The sequence below is a fragment of the Schistocerca serialis genome, chromosome 12 (assembly GCF_023864345.2).
Source record: "Schistocerca serialis cubense isolate TAMUIC-IGC-003099 chromosome 12, iqSchSeri2.2, whole genome shotgun sequence".
Lineage (NCBI taxonomy): Eukaryota > Metazoa > Arthropoda > Insecta > Orthoptera > Acrididae > Schistocerca > Schistocerca serialis.
In genome coordinates, this window is record NC_064649.1 from 161,845,695 (window position 1) to 161,873,268 (window position 27,574).

Genomic DNA, 27,574 nt, shown 5'->3' on the forward strand with positions numbered 1-27,574 from the left:
ATCAGTAGCAACCTCGTCTGCTGCTTTCTCTCCAACAGGATTTACTGTAACACTAGTACTGTCTGTAAAAAGGACCAATTCTGCTCGCTGGAAGTTAAGTGCCAAATCATTCGTATACACAGCTGGAAAAAAAATAGTATACCTTTCTAGAGGTTTCCAATTCACTCGAGATTTATTGTTGCAACAGTGCGTACAGAGTTCACGAAATGATTACATTTACAGATCGACAGCACAAGTGATTCTCACTGACTCCGGCATCCAGGGGATTGTACAGATGGCGAATACTGTTCCGGGATACGTCACGCCTCACCTGCTCGACCTGTTCACTCAGTTCTGTAAGAGTTGTCGGTCGACGAATCAGACGAATCACTTCTCGTCCCACCGCATCCACATGCGCTCAATTGGAGACGAGTCTGGAGATGTTAACGGCCAGGTAAATTGGTGCATATCTTGCAAAGCACTCGAGTTTCACAGGCAGTGAGTGGCCAAGCATTACCCTGTCGGAACAACATCTTACCTTCCTGTCGCAAAAATGGCAAACTTACAGGTTTAATAACATTCGGCGCATACCAAGTGCTGGTTAGTGCACCCTCCAGAAACACCAAATATGAATGAGAGTTTTAGCTTATTGCACCCCCAGACCGTAAGGCTCGGGACGGGGCCAGTGTGTCGTAGCCGAAAGCACTGCATGTCCAACTCACGTGGCAGTTCTCCGAAAGGACCGTCTCTACATCTACATCTACATCCATAATCCCCAAGCCACCTGATGGTGTGTGGCGGAGGGTACCTTGAGTACCTCTATCGGTTCTCCCTTCTATTCCAGTCTCGTATTGTTCGTGGAAAAAAGGATTGTCGGTATGCCTCTGTGTGGGCTCTAATCTCTCTGATTTTATCCTCATGGTCTCTTCGCGAGATATACATAGGAGGGAGCAATATACTGCTTGACTCTTCGGTGAAGGTATGTTCTCGAAACTTCAACAAAAGCCCGTACCGAGCTACTGGCGTGTCTCGTGCAGAGTCTTTCACTGGAGTTTATCTATCATCTCTGTAACGCTTTCGCGATTACTAAATGATTCTGTAACGAAGTGCGCTGCTCTCCGTTGGATCTTCTCTATCTCTTCTACCAACAGCATCTGGTACGGATCCCACACAGCTGAGCAATATTCAAGCAGTGGGCGAACAAGCATACTGTAACCTACTTCCTTTGTTTTCGGATTGCATTTCCTTAGGATTCTTGCAATGAATCTCAGTCTGGCATCTGCTTTACCGACGATCAACTTTATATGATCATTCCATTTTAAATCACTCCTAATGCATACTCCCAGATAATTTATGGAATTAACTGCTTCCAGTTGCTGACCTGCTATTTTGTAGCTAAGTGATAAGGGATCAATCTTTCTATGTATTCGCAGCACATTACACTTGTCTACATTGAGATTCAATTGCCATTCCCTGCACCGTGCGTCAATTCGCTGCAGATCCTCCTGCATTTCAGTACAATTTCCCATTGTTACAACCTCTCGATACACCACAGCATCATCTGCAAAAAGCCTCAGTGAACTTCCGATGTGATCCAGAAGGTCATTAATGTATATTGTGAATAGCAACGCTCCTATGATACTCCCCTGTGGCACACCTGAAATCACTCTTACTTCGGAAGACTTCTCTCCATCGAGAATGACATGCTGTGTTCTGTTACCTAGAAACTCTGCAATCCAATCACACAATTGGTCTGATAGTCCATATGCTCTTACTTTGTTCATTAAACAACTGTGGGGAACTGTATCGAACGCCTTGCAGAAGTCAAGAAACACGGCATCTACCCGGGAACCCGTGTCTATGGCCCTCTGAGTGTTGTGGACGAATAGCGCGAGCTGGGTTTCACTCGACCGTCTTTTTCAAAACCCATCCTGATTCCTACAGAGTAGATTTCTAGTATCCAGAAAAGTCATTATACTCGAACATAATACGTGTTCCAAAATTCTACAACTGATCGATGTTACAGATATAGGTCTATAGTTCTGCACATCTGTTCGACGTCCCTTCTTGAAAACGGAGATGACCTGTGCCCTTTTCCAATCCTTTGGAATGCTACGCTGTTCTAGAGACCTACGGTACACCGCTGCAAGAAGGGGGGCAAGTTCCTTCACGTAGTCTGTGTAAAATCGAACTGGTATCCCATCAGGTCTGGCGGCCTTTCCTCTTTTGAGCGATTTTAATTGTTTCTCTATCCCTCTGTTGTCTATTTCAATATCTACCATTTTGTCATCTGTGTGACAATCTGGAGAAGGAACTACAGTGCAGTCTTCCTCTGTGAAACAGCTTTGGAAAAAGACATTTAGTATTTCGGCCTTTAGTCTGTCATCCTCTGTTTCAGTACCATTTTGGTCACAGAGAGTCTGTACATTTTGTTTTGATTCACCTACCGCTTTGACATAAGACAAAAATTTCTTAGGATTTTCTGCCAAGTCAGTACATAAAACTTTATTCACGACTTGGAAGGCGATAATCTGTCCCCTTTCAAACTCACTCACTGGGCTGTATAAGGCACGAGTGTGTCTCTGTCGCACGTCTGCACCACACTGAGCCTTCTGGCTGTGGGCATTCTCTATTAAACGGTAGAGACAGATGGCGCTGTGGTAGCCACGCCACTCCGCTACCTTTCGGTGGACGACACTGAAACCACCGTCGGCACATCTACTATTCCCCACGTGGCCTATGCTGTCATCAGATCCGAACTAATGTCATTGTTCCAGGTTTACTAATTATTTTTTTCCAGCAGTGTGCATCAGGAATATGAGTAGACTCAAAATTGAACCCTGTCAGAGTCCATTTGGTAGGTATACGTTTTACCTAAGTTTTGGACATATATTTTCTGTATGTTTCCCTCGTAACCAGGAACTTGCACTGCTCATCTCATGTAGGTCTGCCTTTTGACATTAAAGGCTGATATTTCCAGTATGGAGTCATTTCTGCTGATACATACCTGCACGTACATTGGAATTGTTCCATTTTAAAAACAGATACCTAGTATTGGATCTTTACGTAGCACATCATTAAGTGTGATCTGCAAAAGATGAAAAAAGGAGGGAACTCTTGGAATGGTGAGAAAATACTTACCAAAGTTTAGGGCCTCTGGTGCTGTCCACTTGATAGGTATCTGCTTCATTCCATCAGAAACAATGTACTCCTCTTCTTCTCGAGACATGCCAAAGTCCGAAATCTTGACTATGTTGTTCTGACCTACAAAGAGAACGACACACAGTCTTTGCGTAAAAGTATTCGAGAATTACAGTAACGTGATCTTAAACTCCAATTAAATATGAAACTTTACAAATTTTGTTCGGGAACGTTTCATGTTTAAAAAAAAGTACTTAACATATTTTATTTCTTTGGGCAGAATATGTTCTCATATTTATAACTTTGTGAATAATTGACATTTCATTGTAAACAAGTATATGTAAAAAAACAGTAATAATGAATAACTTACTCATTTATATAAGGACCAACACCGGGCTAGTAACGGAAATTGTCGTTTTGTATCGACTGAGGGCAGCAGATGGTAGTAGCGTACTTTATGCCAGATTTTGAGGCAAAAATGTACTATTCGTCAAGCAATTTTTTTGTGAAATTTTGATGTTTCATTTGATGATGAGACAGTAAAAGTTTACACAACACAAAAAAAGATGTTTCATTCCACAGTTTCAATTACAGACACGAGCTCTCACTGATTTAAGACAGGGGACTGTTTTAACAGCTAAGTGTTTAATACGTTCTATATACTCCTCCTTCCTAACATTAGACGCTAATTCGGCTGTCTCAAATTAAAGGCACTGTTGCAGCTGCACTGTTAGCTACAAATGGGAGGGTATATCAGAGTTAATGGGATGTCACAAAATTTTAAGCTCTAAATTATGCTGATATAGAGCATCCGACACTGATTATTTCGAGATAAGGAGCCAGTTCTTTCTAATGAATATTTAGGCATTACGAGGCCTTACCTGCAGTACACGGGAGGCACATATTTGTACATTGCTTATACGTTTCGTGACAACCAACTGTGGGCCACATCAATTTTGGTGGCCCTACCAAATGAAACGGTACAGTGTTGTTAGTGGTGTGACCACTCCGGGGCTCACCATTACTTTGCAGTCGGCAACTCGCCGCTGAATGAGGAGCACTGCTCACTAAAGTACACGGTGCTGCAGAATTTAGCACTCAGAAAGTACAGAAATAGCTCCACATCAGACATCACCACAATACAGGAAATTTATTGCCACGGGTAGAAACTTACGGTGACACCGAGATGTTCGAGACAGAGAGACACTGCCGAGATGCTCCACACACTAAATTTTGAGAAGATAGTGTCGCGTTCGTCGGTAACCGTTAGTCGACTTGCCTGAGAAACACACTCTTTGAATAATAGTGTAGAGGACAGTAGTGAAGCAGCAACCGTACCATAAACAACACATACTCACAACAAAACAAAATGGTTACGAACACAGAGTTCGGCACAGAACTGCAGTGCCGAACGTCTGACAGTCTGCAAAGTGAACGTCACTTTCACTTGTAACAATGTTGTAGTAGTGACGCACTGAGTCACCAAAAATGAGTACGCCACACTCATCTTGGAGCACTGGCAACAGTTCTGTACTGATCCTATTTGCTACAGTCTCATTCAAATGGTGCACATCAGCTGGTATTCTCTGCCACAGCTGTTGGAAGATTGCACATCTCACTGTCCACAAGGCAATGTGGTTTCAATAAGATGTTGCACCGTCCCATTTTGAGATAACATCCGTAAACACCCGGACTACAGACATCCCCGGCATCGGATCGGAATGGGAGGTCGTGTCCTCTAGCCGGTGTGAAGTCTCATCCCGAGCTCGGGTTCCGGAAGAGGTCGAACGACAGCATCTCGTGCTGAGGGGAATTCAGTCAGTCGACCGGAGTGAGACGGAGACTTGCTCGACTCGACGAAATTCCCTGAGGTGCATAGAGAAGGACAGATGATGACAATGAAAGTAATCGACTGAGAGGATACTATTAACTTGTAAGTTTTGTTGAGAATATTGCTTACAGAATTAACTTCCCTAGCGGAGGTGCCTCTATGCTAGCAACCAAAGTGTCATTTGGCGACAGTGACTGTCACTGTTCTGTCTGCTTACTGGAACTCTCGTACATCATATAAGACTTGTAGAGCCCTCCAGCTCACTACTGCATCGGTGCATAAGTTCGCAATGTTTTTACATAAGTTTGGTAAACACGATAGATACACATAACAGGGACTTTAGACATCAATAATATGTTCTCCTTCACTATTTACAACAGTCTGCCAATCCCGGGGTAACTTTTTGATCCTGCAATGGTAGAAATCGCTCAGTTTTGAGGTGAAGAACGCATCGAGCCACATTTGGAATGCATTTTCGTCCGCTAAGGGAGTTATTTGAAGGATGTTCGACAGAGAGAACAAAAGATGAAAATCTGAGGGTGCGAGCTTCAGGTGAATTAGGTGGGTGCAGAATGACTTCCCTAATCAACTCCTGCATAAAGTTTTTCGTCAGAGCAGCAGAATGCGGACTGGCATTATCGTATTTACTCTAATCTAAGCCGCACTTTATTTCCGGTTTTTGTAATCCAAAAAACCGCCTGCAACTTAGAATCGAGTGCAAAGTAAGCGGAAGTTCTGAAAAATGTTGGTAGGTGCCGCCACAACTAACTTCTGCCATCGAATATATGTAGCGCTACACAGGCATGCTTTGCAGGCACAAAGATAAATACTGGCGCCCAAACCTCTGCGTCAGTAAATAAATTTTAAAAAAAAGGTGGAAAACAAGCTTTTTTTCTCCGCCTTGAGTTTTGACCACTGCACTTTCATACATTATCCAACAAAGTAAATACACATTCCGTATTGTTCATCTTCAAATGTAGCAGCATTTCAATGTACTATGAAAAGTACAAGACTGTTTGGGATGTTTGTCAATATGGCCAACTCTACGTTTTGAAGTTTTTCCTATCTGTGAGAAGAGATGGCTGCTGATAGGAACTTTTATGAATTGTGAATCACATGCAGTATTCTCTTCACCATAAGAATAATACGAATATAAACATTTTGCCATGTATTCTTTCGTGTTTGCTGCTATCTCATTTAAATCCGGTCTGCCTAATAAACTACGAAACTAGAGTGAGAGAACAGCAAACGCGGAAGAATATACATATCGTGTCATGTTTATATTCGTATTATTCTTATGCCTAATAGTGACACACTCAGAAATGAAGCACGGCAATTCACTAGATTTTTAAATCTAAGATGATTCTAATTTCTGTCCAGAATGTAATGTACTAAAGAGGCGTCTGCAAAGATTTTCAAATGGAGAAAAATTTTCGCTAAACTCTCGTTCAGAACATCTTCTATCGTACGCAATCTATTATTTGGTTCTTGCCGATCATTATCAAAGAAAGCAGCAGTGTAAGTAACAACAAATAGCAGTCTCTTGCCATTGTTTCACTAATGAGACTATTCCTCTCTCTTTTTTTTTTAATTGTAAGCAGCGGTAGCGCGCACAAAAGCAAGCCATGTCGCGAGCGATGACAGGTCGTAGACACTCATTATAAGAATGCGACAAACAATGCATGACACAGTACTGTGATGCATTTTCAGCTTAGAGTGACATAAACACCTATAACAAAGAGAACGACAACTATCTGATCAAAGAAAAATAAGCAATCAATTCAAACCAGACGAAGCACGTGAAAAAGGAAGGGTACCCATATAAATACGGACGGAGCACCTGACAAATAACAATGGCTACCTGGTAAAGCTTAACCACTAAGCTTACGACTCGAACCAAACTACTGTAGCTGTATCGTCATTCATTTGACCTAAATTGTGTCTCATATTACAATGGTCCAACTTTGTTCTGATTTGGAGGTGCGGCCTAAAACTTTTCTCTCCCCTTGAATTTCGAGTCTCAAATTTCAGGTGCGGCTTAGATTCGGGAAATTTTTTTTCCTCGATTTTGAGTCTCATTTTTCAGGTGTGGCTTAGATTTGAGTGCAGCTTAGATTCAAGTAAATACAATATCACGTAGTAGCATCACTTCACACAGCCTTCCCGGTTCTCGGATCACATCTGCAAGACACCTCAGGGAAGAAATTCACGGTACACCACAGCGTTGCTGTTCTACCAGAAGCATGACACTGCCTTTTGTGGATGCACGAGGATCATTGTACTGGAAGTTGCTGCTTTGTTTGGGTTCAAACATTTCTTTCTTTTCCTTATGTTAGCATAAAGACACCATTAGTCATCACCAGTACGGGATAGGAATGGTCAGTGTTGTTCACGAGCCAACTGATGATGAGCGAGCACAGATGCACATACAACCACTTTCTGATTTCTGAGATTTTGGCTCAGAGCGTGCAGTACCGATGCACTCAATTTTTGCACCTTCCCCACTGCGTCCAAATGTCACACGATGGTGAAATGATCGGATTTCATCACATTTGCTAGTTCTGGAGTACGATGACATGGATAATTATGGATTACTGTGGTTAAACAATCTTCATCAAACCCCAAATGTCTTCCTGAATGTGGAGAGTCACTAACGTCAAAACGATCCGCATTAAAATGAGAAAATCATTTTCTTGCCGTGCTCCGTCCAATGGCATTATCCCTATATATACATATTGAAAATGTTTCTGGCTGACTCCACTGCTGTCATCCCTCTACTGAACTCAAACAGAAGAATATGTTGATGTTCCAACTTTACCACTTGGCCTCCATTGTTTAGCATCCACAGCTCCACCCACTATCTCCAGAAGACAAAATTACAATATGTAAAGTCAAACAGCAACAGTAAATTACGAATAAAAAATGACAATCGATAAATAAACCATTAGCAATAGGAACTTGCAAAACAAATGCTTTGAAGCTACAAACCAACCTAATTAATTCTACCCAGTGACTCCAACCTCTTAACTGCAACAACATCTGTCCACAACTCCTTCTCACTGACTGACTTCTGTTCTCACTTCTAACTTCCTATGTCCCTCTGTGGACACCTGATCCTAGAATCCTATCCCATTTCCCCATTCAGTCCCATCTGTGCCTGACACGGCATAATCTTAAAGAGCTTCTTATCGATGTATTGGCTACCCTCATGTGTCACTCTTCAGTCGTCCTTCAGAGGTTGGGTGGAGGGGATAGGGAACCTTTCCATACATCCTTACAAACTGTCCTAAGCACTTAATTGGTTTCTCATGGAATAGTGTATTCCCAACTGCAAAATCTCTTTCACAGTTCATGTTCCTTCTTGTTTCTTACTAACTTACGGCCTGAGGAAATTTCTTCATTAATCCTGTCTCATTTACTTGTTTATTTCCTCACGATCTCCCCATAATAACTCTGTCAGATCACTTACACCTTTATTGCCTATCGAGCTCGCTTCATTCATTCCGTTACCTTACTCACTTCTTTACTGTCGACGAATCTTCCCTCATTAATTCAGTCAATTTACTTTTTTCACGTGACCCTCATCTACTCGCACCTCTGACATGGCTGTGTGATGCTCTATGGCTGCTTCTGCCACATGTGAGCTTTGACTTTACTTTAATTCATTGCTATTTGTTTTCAGGACTCCAATTTTTGTTTTGGCAATCAATGCATTGGTTCTCTTCATGTTGTTGTTGTGGTCTTCAGTCTAGAGACTGGTTTGATGCAGCTCTCCATGCTACTCTCTATCTTCTACAAGTTCCTTCATCTCCCAGTACCTACTGCAGCCTACATCCTTCTGAATCGAATCTGCTTAGTGTATTCATCTCTTGGTCTCCCTCTATGATTTTTACCCTCCATGCTGACCTCCAATACTAAATTGATGATCCCTTGATGCCCCAGAACATGTCCTACCAACCGATCCCTTTTTCTAGTCAAGTTGTGCCACAAATATCTCTTCTCCCCACTTCTATTCAATACCTCCTCATTAGTTATGTGATCTACCCATCTAATCTTCAGCATTCTTCTGTAGCACCACATTTTGAAAGCTTGTATTCTCTGCTTGTCCAAACTGTTTACTGTCCATGTTTCACTTCCATTCATGCTAGACTCCACACAAATACTTTCAGAAACGGCTTCCTGACACTTAAATCTATACTCGATGTTAACAAATTTCCTTTCTTCAGAAACGCTTTCCTTGCCATTGCCAGTCTACATTTTATATCCTCTCTACTTCGACCATCATCAGTTATTTTGCTCCCCAAATAGCAAAACTCCTTTACTACTTTAAGTGTGTCATTTCCTTATCTAATTCCCTCAGCATCACCCAACTTAATTTGACTACATTCCATTATCCTCATTTTGCTTTTGTTGATGTTCATATTATATCCTCCTTTCAAGACATTGTCCATTCTGTTCAGCTGCTCTTCCAAGTCCTTTGCTGTCTCTGACAGAATTACAATGTCATCGGCGAACCTCAACGTTTTTATTTCTTCTCCATGGATTTTAATTCCTATTCCAAATTTTTCTTTTGTTTCCTTTACTGCTTGCTCAAAGTACAGATTGAATAACATCGGGGATAGGCTACAACCCTGTCTCACTCCCTTCCCAACCACTGCTTCCCTTTCATACCCGTCGACTCTTATAACTGCCATCTGCTTTCTGTACAAATTGTAAATAGCCTTTCGCTCCCTGTATTTTACCCCTGCCACCTTCAGAATTTGAAAGAGAGTATCCCAGTCAATGTTGTCAAAAGCTTTATCTAAGCCTACAAATGCTAGAAATGTAGGTTTGCCTTTCCTTAATCTATCTTCTAAGATAAGTCATAGGGTCAGTATTGCGTCACGTATTCCAACATTTCTACGCAATTCAAACTGATCTTCTCCAAGTTTCTCTTCATATGGGGTACAAAAGTCCTGTAACTGGTGATTAGTCCTCAGTAGAAATTGAAGAGAAATGGGCTGTTAGATTGCTAGTTGCCTGTCTGATTATATGACAAGCACAGGAATATTTGAGAGTACCCAGCAACATTTTGTGTGCCACTGCATTGCATACATTCAGGCCGGCTGTCATCTTCTCGAACAGTTACTGCGAGCTTTTACTATTAGGTGTCAGTTCCTTTTTTTTTTTTTTCAGTAAAAAGCAAAGTACTAAGTTTAGGATGTTCTACTAGCTGTGCAATTTTCACCATAAATATTTAAGATCACTGTGCAAATGCTTTGTTGAGAATAATGTTATCAGGGGCACCAGTCTATTCTTTAAAAGATTTTGAGGCATAGAGATCACTATGATGGAAAAACTGTCTCATCTGTGAGCGACACAAAATTTTTAGGTATACATATCCAGCAAAACCTAAAATGGGAGACACATCTTAACCATGTAAATAAAAAGCTAAACAAACTTACGTACGCAGTAAGAATCCTCGCACAAAATACAAGCCGTGCGTCTGTGATTACAATGTACCATGGCAGTATTCAGTCACTGCTGATGTACGGCATTATCTTTTGGGGGAAGTCCGTAGGCACAAAGAAAACATTTAGGCTAGAGAAAAAGATTGTTAGAATAATAAACTATGCTAAGTACAGAGACTCTTGTAGACCAATATTTAAAAATCTCAATATACTGCCTCTTCCTTGCTTATATACCTATGAAATATTAAATTTGACAAAAGGAAGTACTTTAAAAGATGGAAATATCTTCAAGTATAACTGTGATTACCACCCTCATGATACTAGGCAGAGGCATTACTTGCATGTCAATACAGCAAGTACAAACATTTGTAAGAGAGGAGTGTATCATACTGGCATAATGCTATACAATCACATTCCATCCTATCTGAAACAGATGCAAAATTTACAAATGTTTAAAGTGAAACTGAAGGAGTACTTGCATGACCACTGCTTCTATTCTGTTTCCGAGTTTTTAGAGTACCAGAAAAGTGTATTGCAACTGCTCAAATATCCTTAATAAGTCTTATCATTTTATTTCATTATATTAAATTTGTCATCAATATTCAACATGTATTGAATAATTTTTAATTATTTATCATTTCAAAATAACAATGTGTATGATGTTGTATATACTGTACCAACCTGACTTGCCCTACATCGTTTGTGCAAAATATGTACCTAAACACAATTTACAGGACCAATAAAGAAATACAAATACAAATATGTCCATGTTTAATTTTTGTGATGACATATCACTCTATTCATTTTGTGATTCTCAGAACACGTGTTAACAATCATTTCATTTTATGAACACAGCATAAATTTTCAACTGTCAAGATTGCTAAAATCATTTATTTGAATTAATTACTGCTTTTTGGCAGTTCTCTGTTGCCATCTTAGGATCGAAGATTACCAATAGCATTGTATAGAGCCACTTACTGCAGTGAAGGAGAAAACTCTGTAATGATGTAAACATAAATCCAAAGATGACAGCAGAGAATTGTTGAAAATCAATAATCTATACGAACAAATGATTTAAATGACCTCGGCACCTCATTGTTCATAATACTACAGATAGCTACGCTTACAATGTCAGAACGTGTGGGGTTTCGAGAATGTTTGCGTAAATTCTAAAACCACTCGGCCTTCTACCATCTCGAACACAATATTTTAGATGTGAGAGTGGGATGCTAGAATCGTACCTACTGTGCGTCGTACATTTGTGTGTGCAGGTGTGAAATCAGTTGCGAGCAGACAAACGGCACCAACAAGTACTTATCGGGCGATCCACGGAAGTTCTAGTGAAAGTATATGCAAGAACTGTGGAACTTCTATGTTATTCTGCGATAATAGTATCAGTGACCATCGTTATAAATAACAAGAACAATTGAGAATCTGAAGTCTGAAAAAAAACCTCTTATCTTGGGCTTGCTGGAGGCAAAATGTATTTTATTATTTCTTTGTAATAGAGTTACGGTTGTTAAGCCAACTCTTCGCTAAATGTACTTAAATCTGTTTCTAATGTGAGATGATAGGAGTGACTTACAATAAGTCTAACGTTTATATTGAAAGTGTGAATTTGTTATTGTGCACAGAGTCTAAATATACTGACGGTGTTGCCGTAAGAGCACAGTGTTAAAAGAGAAGGCCTATTAAAATAGTCGTCAAATCATTAGAACGTGGCAACCGGTGTGAAAGGACAGGAGAAAACAGGAATTCTGAGACAAAAATGAAATAAGAAGATATCACGTGTTGCCATAGCAACTGAGCATGATGAGACAAAAGAATCATTCCAAGAAATTGAATTAAGCCCAAGGTATCGGATGGAGACAATTTGTGAATGTAAAAAAGGAGAAGACGTACAAAAGTCCCAACATTAAAAACCAGAGAGATACGCCTAGAACAATTTGTCCAAGAAGATGCATAGCAGGGAGTATACAGCTCGCACACACATTGCGGTAAACAACCTGTACCCACCGCCGCCGACACCTGTGCTGACCTGCCGCCACATCCGCCCACCTATGCAGCGAGAATTCTACGCCAGCTGATCGTGAAATAAAAACTTTATTACTCTAGTAGGAAGTGTTACAAAATATTGTGGGACGAACTTTTACTGTGTAATTCGTATAATTGAAATTAGTATTAAATGCTCACAAGAGCTAATGCCTATAGAAGCATGGACAGTATACAACAAGTTGGGGGAACTTCAGAACCAGTCAGGGCTATGAAAATTAGTAAAGAAGGGCCAGACTGGTCTGAATTAGTGAATCTAGTCAAAGCTGAAAGTCTACAATTAAATGCTAAATTAAACGCCCCGAGTGAAGCTTTAAGTGATCATTTCAATGCTCAGAGTGCAGCTTTAGATGCAAATTTTAAAAAAAACCTGGACTTAATAAACTCAATAAATTCTAAATTTAAAGGCTCGAGGTGAGATTTTAAATAAAGGACTAGGTTTCATAAATTCTCAATTAAAGGGTCAGAATGAAACTCTACATATTCAAACAATGAATGTAGATTCATTAAATGTCAAAGTAGATGCTCGAAGCAAAGAATCTAGTAGTCTACGCACAGGCACAGGTGCTTTAAAAACTGAATTTGATGCCAAATGTAATAACGTAGAATCAGAACCAATTGAAAGCTTAGAATCTTTGGAAGACATCTACAATTGTGAATACAATAATATAAGACAGGGAATGAATACTTTCAAACAGACTGTAGATCAGCCTAAGGAATTAATGCCAATTATTCAGTCACAAATTACAGGTGTCAGTACACGAGTGGATAATGTCGATAGATACTTCGAAGAGAATATATCTAACTTTGATATTATAAATGTATGTAGTCTGGAGGAACCTTTTGAACAAATTATAGATCGAGAATTTACCGAGAGTATAACCTACGGAAACTTTTGGACTGTTGTTTTTTCCAAATTTAATTATACTAGCAAAGGTTACAGATGACGTGTGAAAAGAAATCAAAGTAGAAATAACATATCGTCACCTAATGTTGTGTTACCTAGTGAAGTGGTGATTGTTTTGCAGTGGGGAGACTTTCCAACAACATTTAACGAAAAGTACTGGTTTGCACTTGCTCGAGTGAAGTTAATATCAGATCGGTGGGGTTCGGGCGGAGTCATCTAACTCCCACGGATGTTAACATTCTGATTAACGAGTGGAGTGACGACCGTTGGATCCCAAGTTTTTCTCGGTGTTTCTTCCAAAATAGTTTTCCTACATCGAATTCCCTTCAAATCTTAAACTACCCTGTCATCTATTCCTAAAATCTTAAACTATCCTGTAATCTTATATCTTAGAAAACCAGTATGACAGTCAAATAAAAAACAATCTTAGAGAATCACAGGTAAAAATTGATATTTAGATAAAGTGAATTGAATAGAATATTATGTTTGAAGAAAATGTAATATTGTGTGACTATCTGAAAAACTAATATACCATAGTATATAGATTTTCTATTTTGTATAGAATATTTTATACCTTTTGTGAGATGTAATATAAATGGGAAGGTTTGCATTAAGTTTGAAAGTAGTTGGTGTTGTAGATAAAAGCATGGTTTACAAGAGCAAATAAATCATGGCTAACATAAAACACACATCACACCTTTCAGACAACCCTCACAAATAAGTGTGCCTGATTCTTCACCATTTGCCGTTTCCGTTGCTAAGATTTCCTTCGGGGACCTCAAGGGTGAAGGTGGAAATGTCTGTTCTGTAGGAGACGATTTAACACCAAACCTCCTCCGGTGTCACACTCAAGTACCTGAGGGGCAGGGATCCTGGGGAAGGGGGGTGGTAAGGATTTCCTGTCTTTGGGGCTATCTTCTTTCGCTTCTTAGATCTTAGCAACCATATCTATTTTTGTTCCTTTCTTACTTCTCATTTGAGGAACTACCTATTTTTTCCCTCTTTCCATATTCACAAACTTCTATCGGTGAAGTCCTTCCTTGTTTCCATGGTTTCTAATAACCTGCATCTTATCTTTAGATAAGAAGGCCAAAACACACACACACACATCCACATACACAGAAGAATACCCTTATACAAAAACATTGAAATTACAGACTGGAAACCTGTTGCAATGTGAGAACCGCCAGGTGTTATAGGGGAATGAAAGTGTGTACATAAGAAAATATGCACACATTGCTCACATTGCAACAGGTTTCCAGTCTGTAATTTCAATGTCTTTGTATAAGGGTATTCTTCTGTGTATGTGGATGTGTAGCTGCTATTGTCTGTGTATGTGCGGATGGATATGTGTGTGTGTGCGAGTGTATACCTGTCTTTTTTTACCCCTAAGGTAAGTCTTTCCGCTCCTGGGATTGGAATGACTCCTTACCCTCTCCCTTAAAACCCACATCCTTTCGTCTTTCCCTCTCCTTCCCTCTTTCCTGACGAAGCAACCATTGGTTGCGAAAGCTAGAATTTTGTGTGTATGTATGTGTTTGTTTGTGTTTCTATTGACCTGCCAGCGCTTTCGTATGGTAAGTCACATCATCTTTGTTTTTAAATATATTTCTCCCGCGTGGAATGTTTCCCTATTATATATATATATATATATATATATATATATAATGGAAGGAAACATTCCACGTGGGAACAATTATATATAAAAACAAAGATGAGGTGACTTACCGAACAAAAGCTCTGGCAGGTCGAGAGACACACAAACAAACACAAACACACACACAAAATTCAAGCTTTCGCAACAAACTGTTGCCTCATCAGGAAAGAGGGAAGGAGAGGGGAAGACGAAAGGAAGTGGGTTTTAAGGGAGAGGGTAAGGAGTCATTCCAATCCCGGGAGCGGAAAGACTTACCTTAGGGGGAAAAAAGGACAGGTATACACTCGCACACACGCACATATCCATCCACACATACAGACACAAGCAGACATATTTAAAGACCTTTAAATATGTCTGCTTGTGTCTGTATGTGTGGATGGATATGTGCGTGTGTGCGAGTGTATACCTGTCCTTTTTTCCCCCTAAGGTAAGTCTTTCCGCTCCCGGGATTGGAATGACTCCTTACCCTCTCCCTTAAAACCCACTTCCTTTCGTCTTCCCCTCTCCTTCCCTCTTTCCTGATGAGGCAACAGTTTGTTGCGAAAGCTTGAATTTTGTGTGTGTGTTTGTGTTTGTTTGTGTGTCTATCGACCTGCCAGCGCTTTTGTTCGGTAAGTCACCTCATCTTTGTTTTTATATATATATATAAAAAAACAAAGATGATGTGACTTACCAAACGAAAGCGCTGGCAGGTCGATAGACACACAAACAAACACAAACATACACACAAAATTCAAGCTTTCGCAACAAACTGTTGCTCATCAGGAAAGAGGGAAGGAGAGGGAAAGACGAAAGGATGTGGGTTTTAAGGGAGAGGGTAAGGAGTCATTCCAATCCCGGGAGCGGAAAGACTTACCTTAGGGGGAAAAAAAGGACGGGTATACACTCGCACACACACACATATCCATCCACACATATACGGACACAAGCAGACATATTTAAAGACAAAGAGTTTGGGCAGTCAAGTTGCCGCCACTCATACCTCACCTGTCATTCAACAACATCTTTGCTTCTGCACTTCTGCCTCGACTGACATCTCTGCCCAAACTCTTTGTCTTTAAATATGTCTGCTTGTGTCTGTATATGTGTGGATGGATATGTGTGTGTGTGCGAGTGTATACCCGTCCTTTTTTTTCCCCCTAAGGTAAGTCTTTCCGCTCCCGGGATTGGAATGACTCCTTACCCTCTCCCTTAAAACCCACATCCTTTCGTCTTTCCCTCTCCTTCCCTCTTTCCTGATGAGGCAACAGTTTGTTGCGAAAGCTTGAATTTTGTGTGTATGTTTGTGTTTGTTTGTGTGTCTGTCGACCTGCCAGCACTTTCATTTGGTAAGTCACATCATCTTTGTTTTTAGATATTTATTTCCTACGTGGAATGTTTCCCTCTATTATAACCATATATATATATATAAAAAAACCTATGACAATTCTACAACACACACACACACACACACAAAACATGTGTCCTTAATAGAAGATCACCACAAAACAAGTAAAACAAGTTTCAACTTGAATAAGCATGATGGAACAAAAGGAAAGAAATCCACTATCCCAGGCAACAGTCTCTGGGGGACCAGGAACGTCATGCACAGAAGAGTTGGAGCTTCTCAAAATCTCTAAGACCAAAACAAAAAAACTTCATAGGAACTCTCAACACTAACACTCTCTCCAAAGTTGGTAAACTCAAGCAACTCATAAATACTAGGAAAAATTCCACATAAAAATCCTTGCAATTCAAGAAACACGATTTACTGACAAAACGATATAGCGGAGATGCTGAGTGTAGTGTAGCTTCAGCTCTCTGAGACTGCAGATGTGTGTGCAAGTTGCGCCTGCGTGAGTGTGTGTTGTGCGTGTGTGTATGTGTGTCTACTGCTGACAAAGGCCTTAATGGCTGAAAGCTATGATTGTGTGAATCTTTTTATTGTGCCTTTCACAGCTCAGCATCTCCGCTATATGGTGAGCAGCAACTTTCCTTCTCTTGTATTGTTACATTCCATCCTGGGTTTTCCATTGTTTGATTTACTGACAAAAATCTTCTTGATTCAGGAAACTTCAGAATCTACAAAGGAAAACCTGCAGTCCAACTGAACAAGGGACCCAAACAATTTGGCACAAATCAATTATAGACTCCATAATAAACTTCCATTCGACATCAGAAAGAATCTCGACAATCTCAGTAAAATCTGGAAACGAGGCATACATACTGACACATGCACGTGCCCCCACAAATGATTACAATAGAAAAGATCCACAGGCAATAGATGACTTCTGGGAACTACTGGAGGAAACCTCAAATAAAATCCCTACTCATCACTTGAAAATTATGTTAGGAGATTTCAATGGACAACTTGGCAAAGAGAAAAAATTCAGGAAAACGACGGGAATTCATACTGCTCACAAGATAACAAATAAAAACAGCGAGAGAGTGATAAAATTCTGCGAAAACTTTGATCTTAAAATCATGTCTACACAATTCCTTAAACGTGTAAACAAACTTACAACATGGAAATCACCAAATTCAGCTTTTGGTGAATTTCAATAGACCATGATGCCATATCTAATAAGAATACCAAAGAAATACTCAACGTACGAACAAGAAAGGGATTTTTTGAGTCAGACCACCATCTGCTGCAAACAAAGATTAGATTTCAACCTAACAGAAAGTAACCACCAATGAACAAAACAGTTAGAATTGATCCAGAATACCTTAAACTTAACAAGAGGGAAATTCTCCAGGAAATTGGGCAATCAAATGCAACAAACTGGAATGAACTTGCAGAAGTACTGAAAACACTATGAAATTTGGTAAACCTTGTAATGGAACTGACGAATAGACGTCATTTTATTTTATGATACACTAATAGACGTCACTTTATTTTATTATTCACTAAAGTCGTGTTATAAAAGCTTTTGCTTAAGATAATACTAAGTTAGGTGTTGCGATCAATAATCGATAGTGGAACTGTATGTTCTTTGTAGCTTATGACCGTGATCTTTTGTCTACTACGGGCTTTCGGCCACTTGTGTGTTGGCCGCGGTTGAGTGTAGTTGTGCATATAGTTCTTGCAATAAATGTGTTTGATACAAAGAAACCGTGGAATACTGCGTCATTTTTCGATAGTCCAGTAATAATTAAAAAACCCGCACCTTTTTCTTGGACCCAAAGCAGCCAAGGAATCATCGCCTAGACAACAAGAAGCCACAAGGACAACGCAGACACAACAGCATCAACAAAGGAGACATCATGGCCAGCTCTACTAAATTACTTTACAGCCATTAGCCACACCGTAACGGTGTCCTTATGGAGTTAACTTTTCCTGCACAGTAGAGCCGGTTCGTGACAACTGGGGGCTCGTTGCCGGGATCTAGACATTTATATGTACTGGATTGACGAAATCTGTTGTGCAGAAGTCTAATGACCACGTGGTACGAAGCAGTAAAGTGGACTGACCACACACGTGAGGACCAAGACTGAAAAGATAAGTACATTTGTTTAGTGCTGTTTTTTTTTTCTTCCTTTTATTATTTTGTGTGTGTGAAATTTCACGAAGATGACCATTGTGAAAGAGAAAAGTGGTGCGGAATCTGAACAGGAGTGTGAAAATTTGTTAGTCTTTGGGGACGTAGACATACCGATAAAAACGGAAGACGAGTCAATGAAACGGATCAGAGCCTTAATTCCTCAGAACGTGAGACGTCGGACATTAAATTACTGTTACAAATGATGAATCAATCGTTAGTTTTTAATCAGACTGTTGCAGCCCGCTTACAAGCTAATGAAGAACAATTGCAAAGCATGAATCAGACTGTTGCAGCCCGCTTACAAGCTAATGAAGAACAACTGCAAAGTATGAATCAGTCGGTCGCGGACAATTTTCGGGTTATAAATCAGAAAGTGTCGCGTCTAGAGGGAACTATGAACAAAAAATTTGATAATGTCTTAGTTTGGGGTAATAAACTTCGCAACGATATTTTAAAGATAGACAAGAAACTTAGCAAGGCAGAAACAAAGATTTTAGTGGTAGAAGTAAATTCTAGTCTGAGTAACAAAATTCAGTCTGTAAAAAATGAACTGGTCACAGACAGAGAGGAAAATGCAAAATGTTTTGTTAATGTTAATAATCAAATAGATACAGTTTGTGTAAATGTAAAAGCTATGGCAGTAGATCTTGAAAGTAGAGTAGACTCTAAACTAAATGTTGTGAATGATAAAGTGGAAACAGTCAGTAACACAGTAAAACTCCACGAGATTGAAACTAAGACAGATGTTAGTGAATTAAAAAGTACAGTATCAGAGTTAAACCAAAAGTTTGAAATATTTAGCAATGATGTAGCTAACAAAAATTTTTCTATGAACACATGTACCTTATTATCCAATATTCCAGTTAAAAACTTTTCTAATGAGTGTAGTTTGCATCCTGTTGACTTTCTGCAGAGTTGTAGAGACAACTTTTTGCCCAATATGAGTGAAAGTTTCAAAATTAAGTTTGTTAAAAAATTTTTGGAGGGAGAATCTTTGTCATGGGCCAATCAAAATTTTTCTATGGACATGTCTTATGCAGAATTTGAAATTGAGTTCTTAAAACGGTTCTGGTCTGAAACTGAACAAGCCAGGATAAAGAGCGAGTTCCTAAATGGGCCAAATTATAGAGAAGCACAGGGGACTATGAAACAGTTTTGTAAGAATCAACTGAAGAAACTTGTACATTTGAGTAAACCCTTCGATGAGCTCACACAGATAGATGCTTTGAAGAGAAGGTTGCCAACAGATGTGCAATGGGACCTAGTGTATGGACCAGATGACAACATTGAACAATTTCTTAACTATGTGGACAAGCTTGACAGGATTATAGACAAAGTGGGGAAACCAAAAAACTATTTCAATCACGCACAAAGAGGTGGGGATCATAGTTGAGGAAATACTAATTTTAACAGGAGGGAAAACAGTAGGCCAAACAACCATAGTTTTCACCATAGGGAACAAAATAGTCACAATATTAATAACAATTTCCATGCAAGGGAAAACTATAATTTCCATTCGAGAGGACAATCTGGGAACAATTGGAACAGAAGTAATTACAGGGATTCTGAAAACAGGAATTGGCATGAACATAGTGACACCAGGGGTCAAAATGTTATGGGAAGTCCTGAAGCAAAAAACTAGTGTACGCTCCATTGTCGGTCCACAAGGTAGGGGCGAAAAGCATAGATAATAGAAGGACCAATAACAGTGACTACATTGCACCAAGAGATACGTCTCAAGTAATGAGTAGTTATCTTATGAATGTGTACTACCCTCTAAACACAGTACCTGTTAAGAATGAACACATTGATTGTAATAAAGAGCCAGAGAAGATATTTAACTTAGTTGAATTTTATGAATGGGCAGAAGCTTGTAGTTTGTCAGAGGACCTGCAGATTAACGATTTAAATAATCTAGGAATTGATGCACTGATGAGGGAACCAAGTGAGCAAATTGTCGACACTGATTTAACGGGCAAAGAATTAAAAACACCTGGGTGTGAAAGCAACGTTTTAAGTTTTCGGGAGAGAGAGGTTGGTGATTGTAGCATGTGGGGAAATGAAGATTTAATGATACATGATGATGGTGAAAAATATTTTGTTTGCTTGAAAGAGGAAATGGAGGCATTAGGTGTTGTGGGAGATACTGATATGCATGTTGTAGATGTACCCAAAAGTGTTATTAACAGTTTAAGTGGTGTTAATGCCAGTGTCACAACCAATAGGCTCTGTAATCCAACATCTTATGAAGGAACCTGGGCAGTTGATAAAGATTCCCTGAACAGTGAAACTGACTGTGCAAGTAGGCTACCATGTACAATGAACAAAGATGAATTATTTCTTTATAATATGTGGCTAAATAGTGATGCAATTAAAAATGATAGCAATTTTAGAAAAATGATTCTTAATATGTCTCAAATTTTATATCCTGATTGGTGGAAAAACACTAAACATATTATTGTTGAGCAACTGAAGGATAAATACCTTAGTGGTGAACAATGTTATATGGGTGAAAATATTTGGATTGAGGAAATTATAAATGCAAGTGACAGTGCTAATGATGTGTGTGTTAATGTAATGACCGTAGATAATAAAGGTGACAGTAATATAGGTACTTGTAAGTCAGAAAGTCATTGTTTCAGTGAAATTCAAAATGATTTATTGTATGAATACGTTCAGCCGGAAAAAGGTGGTGACATAGGTAGTCCGTTCATTAGAGCAAAAGTTGGTACCAAATGTTTATTAATAGTCTAATATGTATTCACTGTATGAACTGTTTGCAATGAATTTTCTGTGTAATATGCTAGCCATGTTAGTTTTTGATATTTCTGTATGTTTATGCAATTTGATTGAAGTTTAATAATTTGTGTGCTTTTAGTTTGTGTAACTCTCACACCACACTTGTTGAGATGTCATTTAAAATGCAAGCCACTAATCTGCACTAAATCTGTCTTGCAACAATTAAGTTTTTTAAATTTGTTACTCTTAAAGGCAGAGTCCTAATTACTACACACTTAAGTGCTTGAAATGTCCAACTCTACAAGGAGATAGTCATTTTCAGTAAACCACATGAATTACTGTATATTTCTCTCTCAACCACTGCAAATGCAAAGGCAGTAATATTTTTTAATTTTGATATATACATACCATTCCAAAACTTTCATCCATGATTCTACCTTTGCACTTTTACTGTGAATATGAACCCTCGGAACAAACAATTGAACTTTTTTATCCTTGGAGTAATGTCTCTGTGATTAGATATTTTACACCCCATATGTTAATGCATTTGTATTACATGTTTATAGAATTTATTAGTATTTAAAGAATCTTTTTTGACCAGTTCATATCTGTGTAGTATTACTCAGACAGATACTGTAAACTTCTCCCACTAGATAAACATTACCAGAAGGTTAACTATGTATCCTAACCATGTACTTACATATAAACATTATGTAACCAAAAGGTAATCTCTGTATGTGATTTTTAGATAACATGGCATTATAGACAACAAAGCAATACAAACAGCTAAGCTTTGAAAACAGACGCACTGCAGAACAAGCAGGAATCAAACCTTTTAACGCACGTCACCTATGTGCAGATGGTCAATGTGGGACAGACTGTGAGTAGTGTGAAAAGTGGGCACTTAAAGAAAATAAAACAAGCCTGCAGTTAAAAGTTACAGTTTTTCAATGGTCTCATGTGAAGTGCTGAAACATTATGGACTCTTCTAAGTGAAAATTGTGAATCTTCTTTCGTATTTCATTTACCCTAAGGTTAAAAAATTGTATGTTTTCCTTTACTAAGTATAACAATTTCAGTGTTAGCATAACTCAAAGGAAACAGTCCTATTAAAAATTTTAATTTATTTAAAAACATATTCTTGGCAGTTCCATTATTCTGTTGTCAGAATTTTGTTCGCATGTTCATACTTACAAAATTCTTGGGGGGCTATTGTAATGGAACTGACGAGTAGACGTCATTTTATTTTATGATACACTAATAGACGTCACTTTATTTTATTATTCACTAAAGTCGTGTTATAAAAGCTTTTGCTTAAGATAATACTAAGTTAGGTGTTGCGATCAATAATCGATAGTGGAATTGTATGTTCTTTGTAGCTTATGACCGTGATCTTTGGTCTACTACGGGCTTTCGGCCACTTGTGTGTTGGCCGCGGTTGAGTGTAGTTGTGCATATAGTTCTTGCAATAAATGTGTTTGATACAAAGAAACCGTGGAATACTGCGTCATTTTTCGATAGTCCAGTAATAATTAAAAAACCCGCACCTTTTTCTTGGACCCAAAGCAGCCAAGGAATCATCGCCTAGACAACAAGAAGCCACAAGGACAACGCAGACACAGCAGCATCAACAAAGGAGACATCATGGCCAGCTCTACTAAATTACTTTACAGCCATTAGCCACACCGTAACGGTGTCCTTATGGAGTTAACTTTTCCTGCACAGTAGAGCCGGTTCGTGACAACCTCCAAGAAAGGGAAAGCACAGATGGTAGAGCAGTGTATGTGATCAAGCAATAGAAGAAAGAATAAGGCTTGGAAAACTTTCAGTAGCAACAAAACTACAGGAAAATGGCAGGAATTTTTGAGAATACAGAAGAGTTCATCCAAGGCAATACGAAGATAAAAACATAGATATGATAAAAGCCAGCTTAAAGAAATTGAACAAGAATTTATCAAGAACAACACCAGAAATTTTTCAAAGAAACCCTAACAGGGTATCAACCACCTAATGTGTGCTTTCGCCGGTCCGATGGATCACTGATAACCGACCCTAAAAAGAACTGTTAAATTTTAGCTAAATATTTTCACTCACTTCTCAACAGCAAGCCTCTGACAGAACAACTAGATTTTGAAAAACCCACATCCAATCCCGATTCAAATCCACCATCACTTGAAGAGGTAAAGGAAATAATCAATTCTTTGAAGGACAACAAGTCTCCAGGGGAAGATGGAATCACAGCAGAAGTATGGAAATTAAATGACAATAATCTCACACAAGCAACCCACAGAATTATATCAAATATTTTGGAAACTGAACAAATACCTGCAGAGTGGAAATGTGCATTAATTCACCCTTTCCACAAAAAAGGTGCAAAAACTGATTCAAATAATTACAGGGGAATTTCACTGCTCCCCGTAATATACAAAATTCTTTCAAAGGCCCTGCTGAACAGACTAGAGGAACAAGTGGACCAGTTAATAGGGGAGTATCAAGCAGGGTTTCACAAAAGGTCAATCTTGCATCGAACAGATATGGAACTTAAAAACAATTCTGCAAATAAGAAGATGTAGAAATACTGTGGTAACTTTTGTCAATTTTAAAAAGGTTTACGATTCAATAGATAGACAAACATTATCTCACACCTTAGAGGAGTCCAGTATTGACAGGAAAACAAGGTCAATTATTCAACAGGCATTAATAGATACAATCTCCAAAGTTAAATTCACAGGAGAAACATCAGAAGCATTTCGTATCCATACTGGTGTTCGCCAGGGAGATGGAATGTCCCCCCCCCCTTCTGTTTAACAAGGTTCTGAAAAAAATTGTGAGGACATGGGAAAAGGAAATAAAAGGAATTCAACTTGGGATTAAAAAAGAGCAGAGAATTAGGGTGAAGTGTCTGGCTTTCATGGAAGATCTTGCCATTCTAACGAACAATAGAGAGGCAGCCAAATTTGCATTGGAAAAACTACATGAAATCTCAGAGAAAACTGGGCTACAAATCTCCTTCGAGAAAACACAGTATATGGAAAACAAACCTGTAGATAATCTCCCCATTACTACTCAATATGGGAAAGTGGCACAAGTTGACCACTTCAGATATCTGGGAGAGATAATCTAACCATCACGACTGAGCTCAATAGCCAATAAAGATAAAATCTCCAGATTACAAAAAGCATATAAGCTCACTTGGAATCACTGTAATAAGAAATCTATTTCAGTGAATGTGAAACGAAGGCATTACAACAACAGTAGTCCTACTGGAAGCACTTGATGCTGTGGAAACTACAGTGATTCATGGCCATACTAAGACCCGAGAGATTGAAAAGCAGGAAAGAAAAATTCTGAGGAAAATATATGGACCAGTGTTTCGGGAAGGAATTTGGACGAAGAGGCCAACGAGAGAGATTTACAAAGACATAGAAACAATAACAGACACCATTAGAAAGAGAAGGATGAAATTTTATGGACATATCAGCAGGATGAATAAAAGCAGGCTCACAAGACAAATCTTTGAAATAATACACAAAAGCAAAAACAAGACAAAGTTGATCACTGAAGCAGAAGAAGATATTAAAGAACTGGGGATCACACAAGACACATAAACAATAGAGAACAGAACATCACATAAACAATAGAGAACAGAACATCATACAGAAACACACACTTAAACAAGAAAATACGGAGAACAGAACGGGAAAAAGATGGTCGGAAGAACGCGAGAGAGAACACAGTGAACATATGAAGAGAATTTGGAAGGAATGGAGAAAGAAGAAGGAATCGTGACTACTCAAGTTCAATCTCTCTCTCAAAAGGGAATAATCAAAAATAATAATACAGTGTATAAAAGTATCATACATATGCATAAGGAAAATTAGAGAGACCTTTGGAGATGAGAGAACAACTTGTATGAATATCAAGAGCTCAGATGGAAACCCAGTTATAAGCAAAGAAGGGAAAGCAGAAAGGTGGAAGGAGTATATAGAGGGTCTATACAAGGGCGATGTACTTGAGGACAATATTATGGAAATGGAAGAGGATGTAGATGAAGATGAAATGGGAGATATGATACTGCGCGAAGAGTTTGACAGAGCACTGAAAGACCTGAGTTGAAACAAGGCCCCGGGAGTAGACAACATTCCATTAGAACTACTGATGGCCTTGGGAGAGCCAGTCCTGACAAAACTCTAGCATCTGGTGAGCAAGATGTAGGAGACAGGCGAAATTCCGTCAGACTTCAAGAAGAATATAATAATTCCAATCCCAAAGAAAGCAGGTGTTGACAGATGTGAAAATTACCGAACTATCAGTTTAATAAGTCACAGCTGCAAAATACTAACACGAATTCTTTACAGACAAATGGAAAAACTAGTAGAAGCCGACCTCGGGGAAGATCAGTTTGGATTCCGTAGAAACACTGGAACACGTGAGGCAATACTGACCTTACGATTTATCTTAGAAGAAAGAGTAAGGAAAGGCAAACCTACGTTTCTAGCATTTGTAGACTTAGAGAAAGCTTTTGACAATGTTGACTGGAATACTCTCTTTCAAATTCTAAAGGTGGCAGGGGTAAAATACAGGGAGCGAAAGACTATTTACAATTTGTACAGAAACCAGATGGCAGTTATAAGAGTCGAGGGACATGAAAGGGAAGCAGAGGTTGGGAAGGGAGTAAGACAGGGTTGTAGCCTCTCCCCGATGTTGTTCAATCTGTATATTGAGCAAGTAGTAAAGGAAACAAAAGGAAAATTCGGAGTATTTATCAAAATCCATGAAGAAGAAGCAAAAACTTTGAGGTTCGCTGATGACATTGTAATTCTGTCAGAGACAGCAAAGGACTTGGAAGAGCAGTTGAATGGAATGGACAGTGTCTTGAAAGGAGGATATAAGATGAACATCAACTAAAGCAAAACAAGGATAATGGAATGTAGTCTAATTAAGTCGGGTGATGCTGAGGGAATTAGATTAGGAAATGACACACTTAAAGTAGTAAATTAGTTTTGCTATTTGGGGAGCAAAATAACTGATGATGGTCGAAGTAGAGAGGATATAAAATGTAGACTGGCAATGGCAAGGAAAGCGTTTCTGAAGAAGAGAAATTTGTTAACATCGAGTATAGATTTAAGTGTCCGGAAGTCATTTCTGAAAGTATTTGTATGGAGTGTAGCCATGTATGGAAGTGAAACATGGATGATAAATAGTTTGGACAAGAAGAGAATAGAAGCTTTCGAAAAGTGGTGCTACAGAGGAATGCTGAAGATTAGATGGGTAGATCACATAACTAATGAGGAAGTATTGAATAGGATTGGGGAGAAGAGAAGTTTGTGGCACAACTCGACCAGAACAAGGGATCGGTTGGTAGGGCATGTTCTGAGGCATCAAGGGATCACCAATTTAGTATTGGAGGGCAGCGTGGAGGGTAATAATCGTAGAGGGAGAACAAGAGATGACTACACTAAGCAGATTCAGAAGGATGTAGGCTACAGTAAGTACTGGGAGATGAAGAAGCTTGCACCGGATAGAGTAGCATGGAGAGCTGCATCAAACCAGTTTCAGGACTGAAGACCACAACAACAACAACAACAACATATGCATAAGTATATAAAAAACTAGGACGATTCTACATTGAGTATACATAAGAAGGAGGTGTGAGCAAAGAAAAAGAATGCAGACAAGAGGGGAATTGATTGCGATAGTCATTTAAGAAAAGTCATTATAATAAATGCTCTGAAAATTGATGAATAGTAGGATGGTAGGACTTGAATTATAGGTAGACATGGTATCTACTAAGAGTATAGCAGTTGAGAAGTAGACGAGGACTCTAGGGATTAAATGATATATTAAGAAGTGAACACAAAGCGTAGAGCAAATCTGTAGCTTTACCAGAAAATACTTAATTATAGTATACATAGAAACATATACTAGGGTAATGAACCTTGAGGCCTAGTCAGACAGGATAAGGGGGGCTTACCTGGCATTTACTAAATATAAAGAACAGGTGTACCTACGTGGAGATAGGACAACCTGTGGCCTAAAAAAAAGGAATGTTTTCTAAAGGTGCGTACCTACCAGAATGGAAAGAGGAAGTGCTCTCATAATGTCAACCCACAAGCAAGGTATAGGTACTGATCCTAGGGGAAAGGGACAGTATCATGACAAAAGTCACAAAAAATTTTGTGGTGACTACTCTGGAAAGTTTGAATTCTATGCACAACGAGCATTAATATGTTTCATGGAAGTTTATGAGTGTCTAGAGAACACTTTTATTTTGTCCAGAGTTCCTCCAAACTA

At 39.0% G+C, this 27,574-nt stretch overlaps 1 protein-coding gene across 1 annotated transcript in view; it reads right to left on the reverse strand.

Moving 5' to 3' along the window:
* The window catches only part of LOC126428018 (tyrosine-protein kinase Fer), a 638,139-nt gene that overhangs the window by 21,007 nt on the left and 589,558 nt on the right, over positions 1-27,574 (reverse strand). Inside the window, exon 13 of the mRNA XM_050089898.1 lies at positions 3,121-3,243. Within this exon, the coding sequence (XP_049945855.1) occupies positions 3,121-3,243 (123 nt within the window). The remainder of the gene's footprint in view (positions 1-3,120; positions 3,244-27,574) is intronic.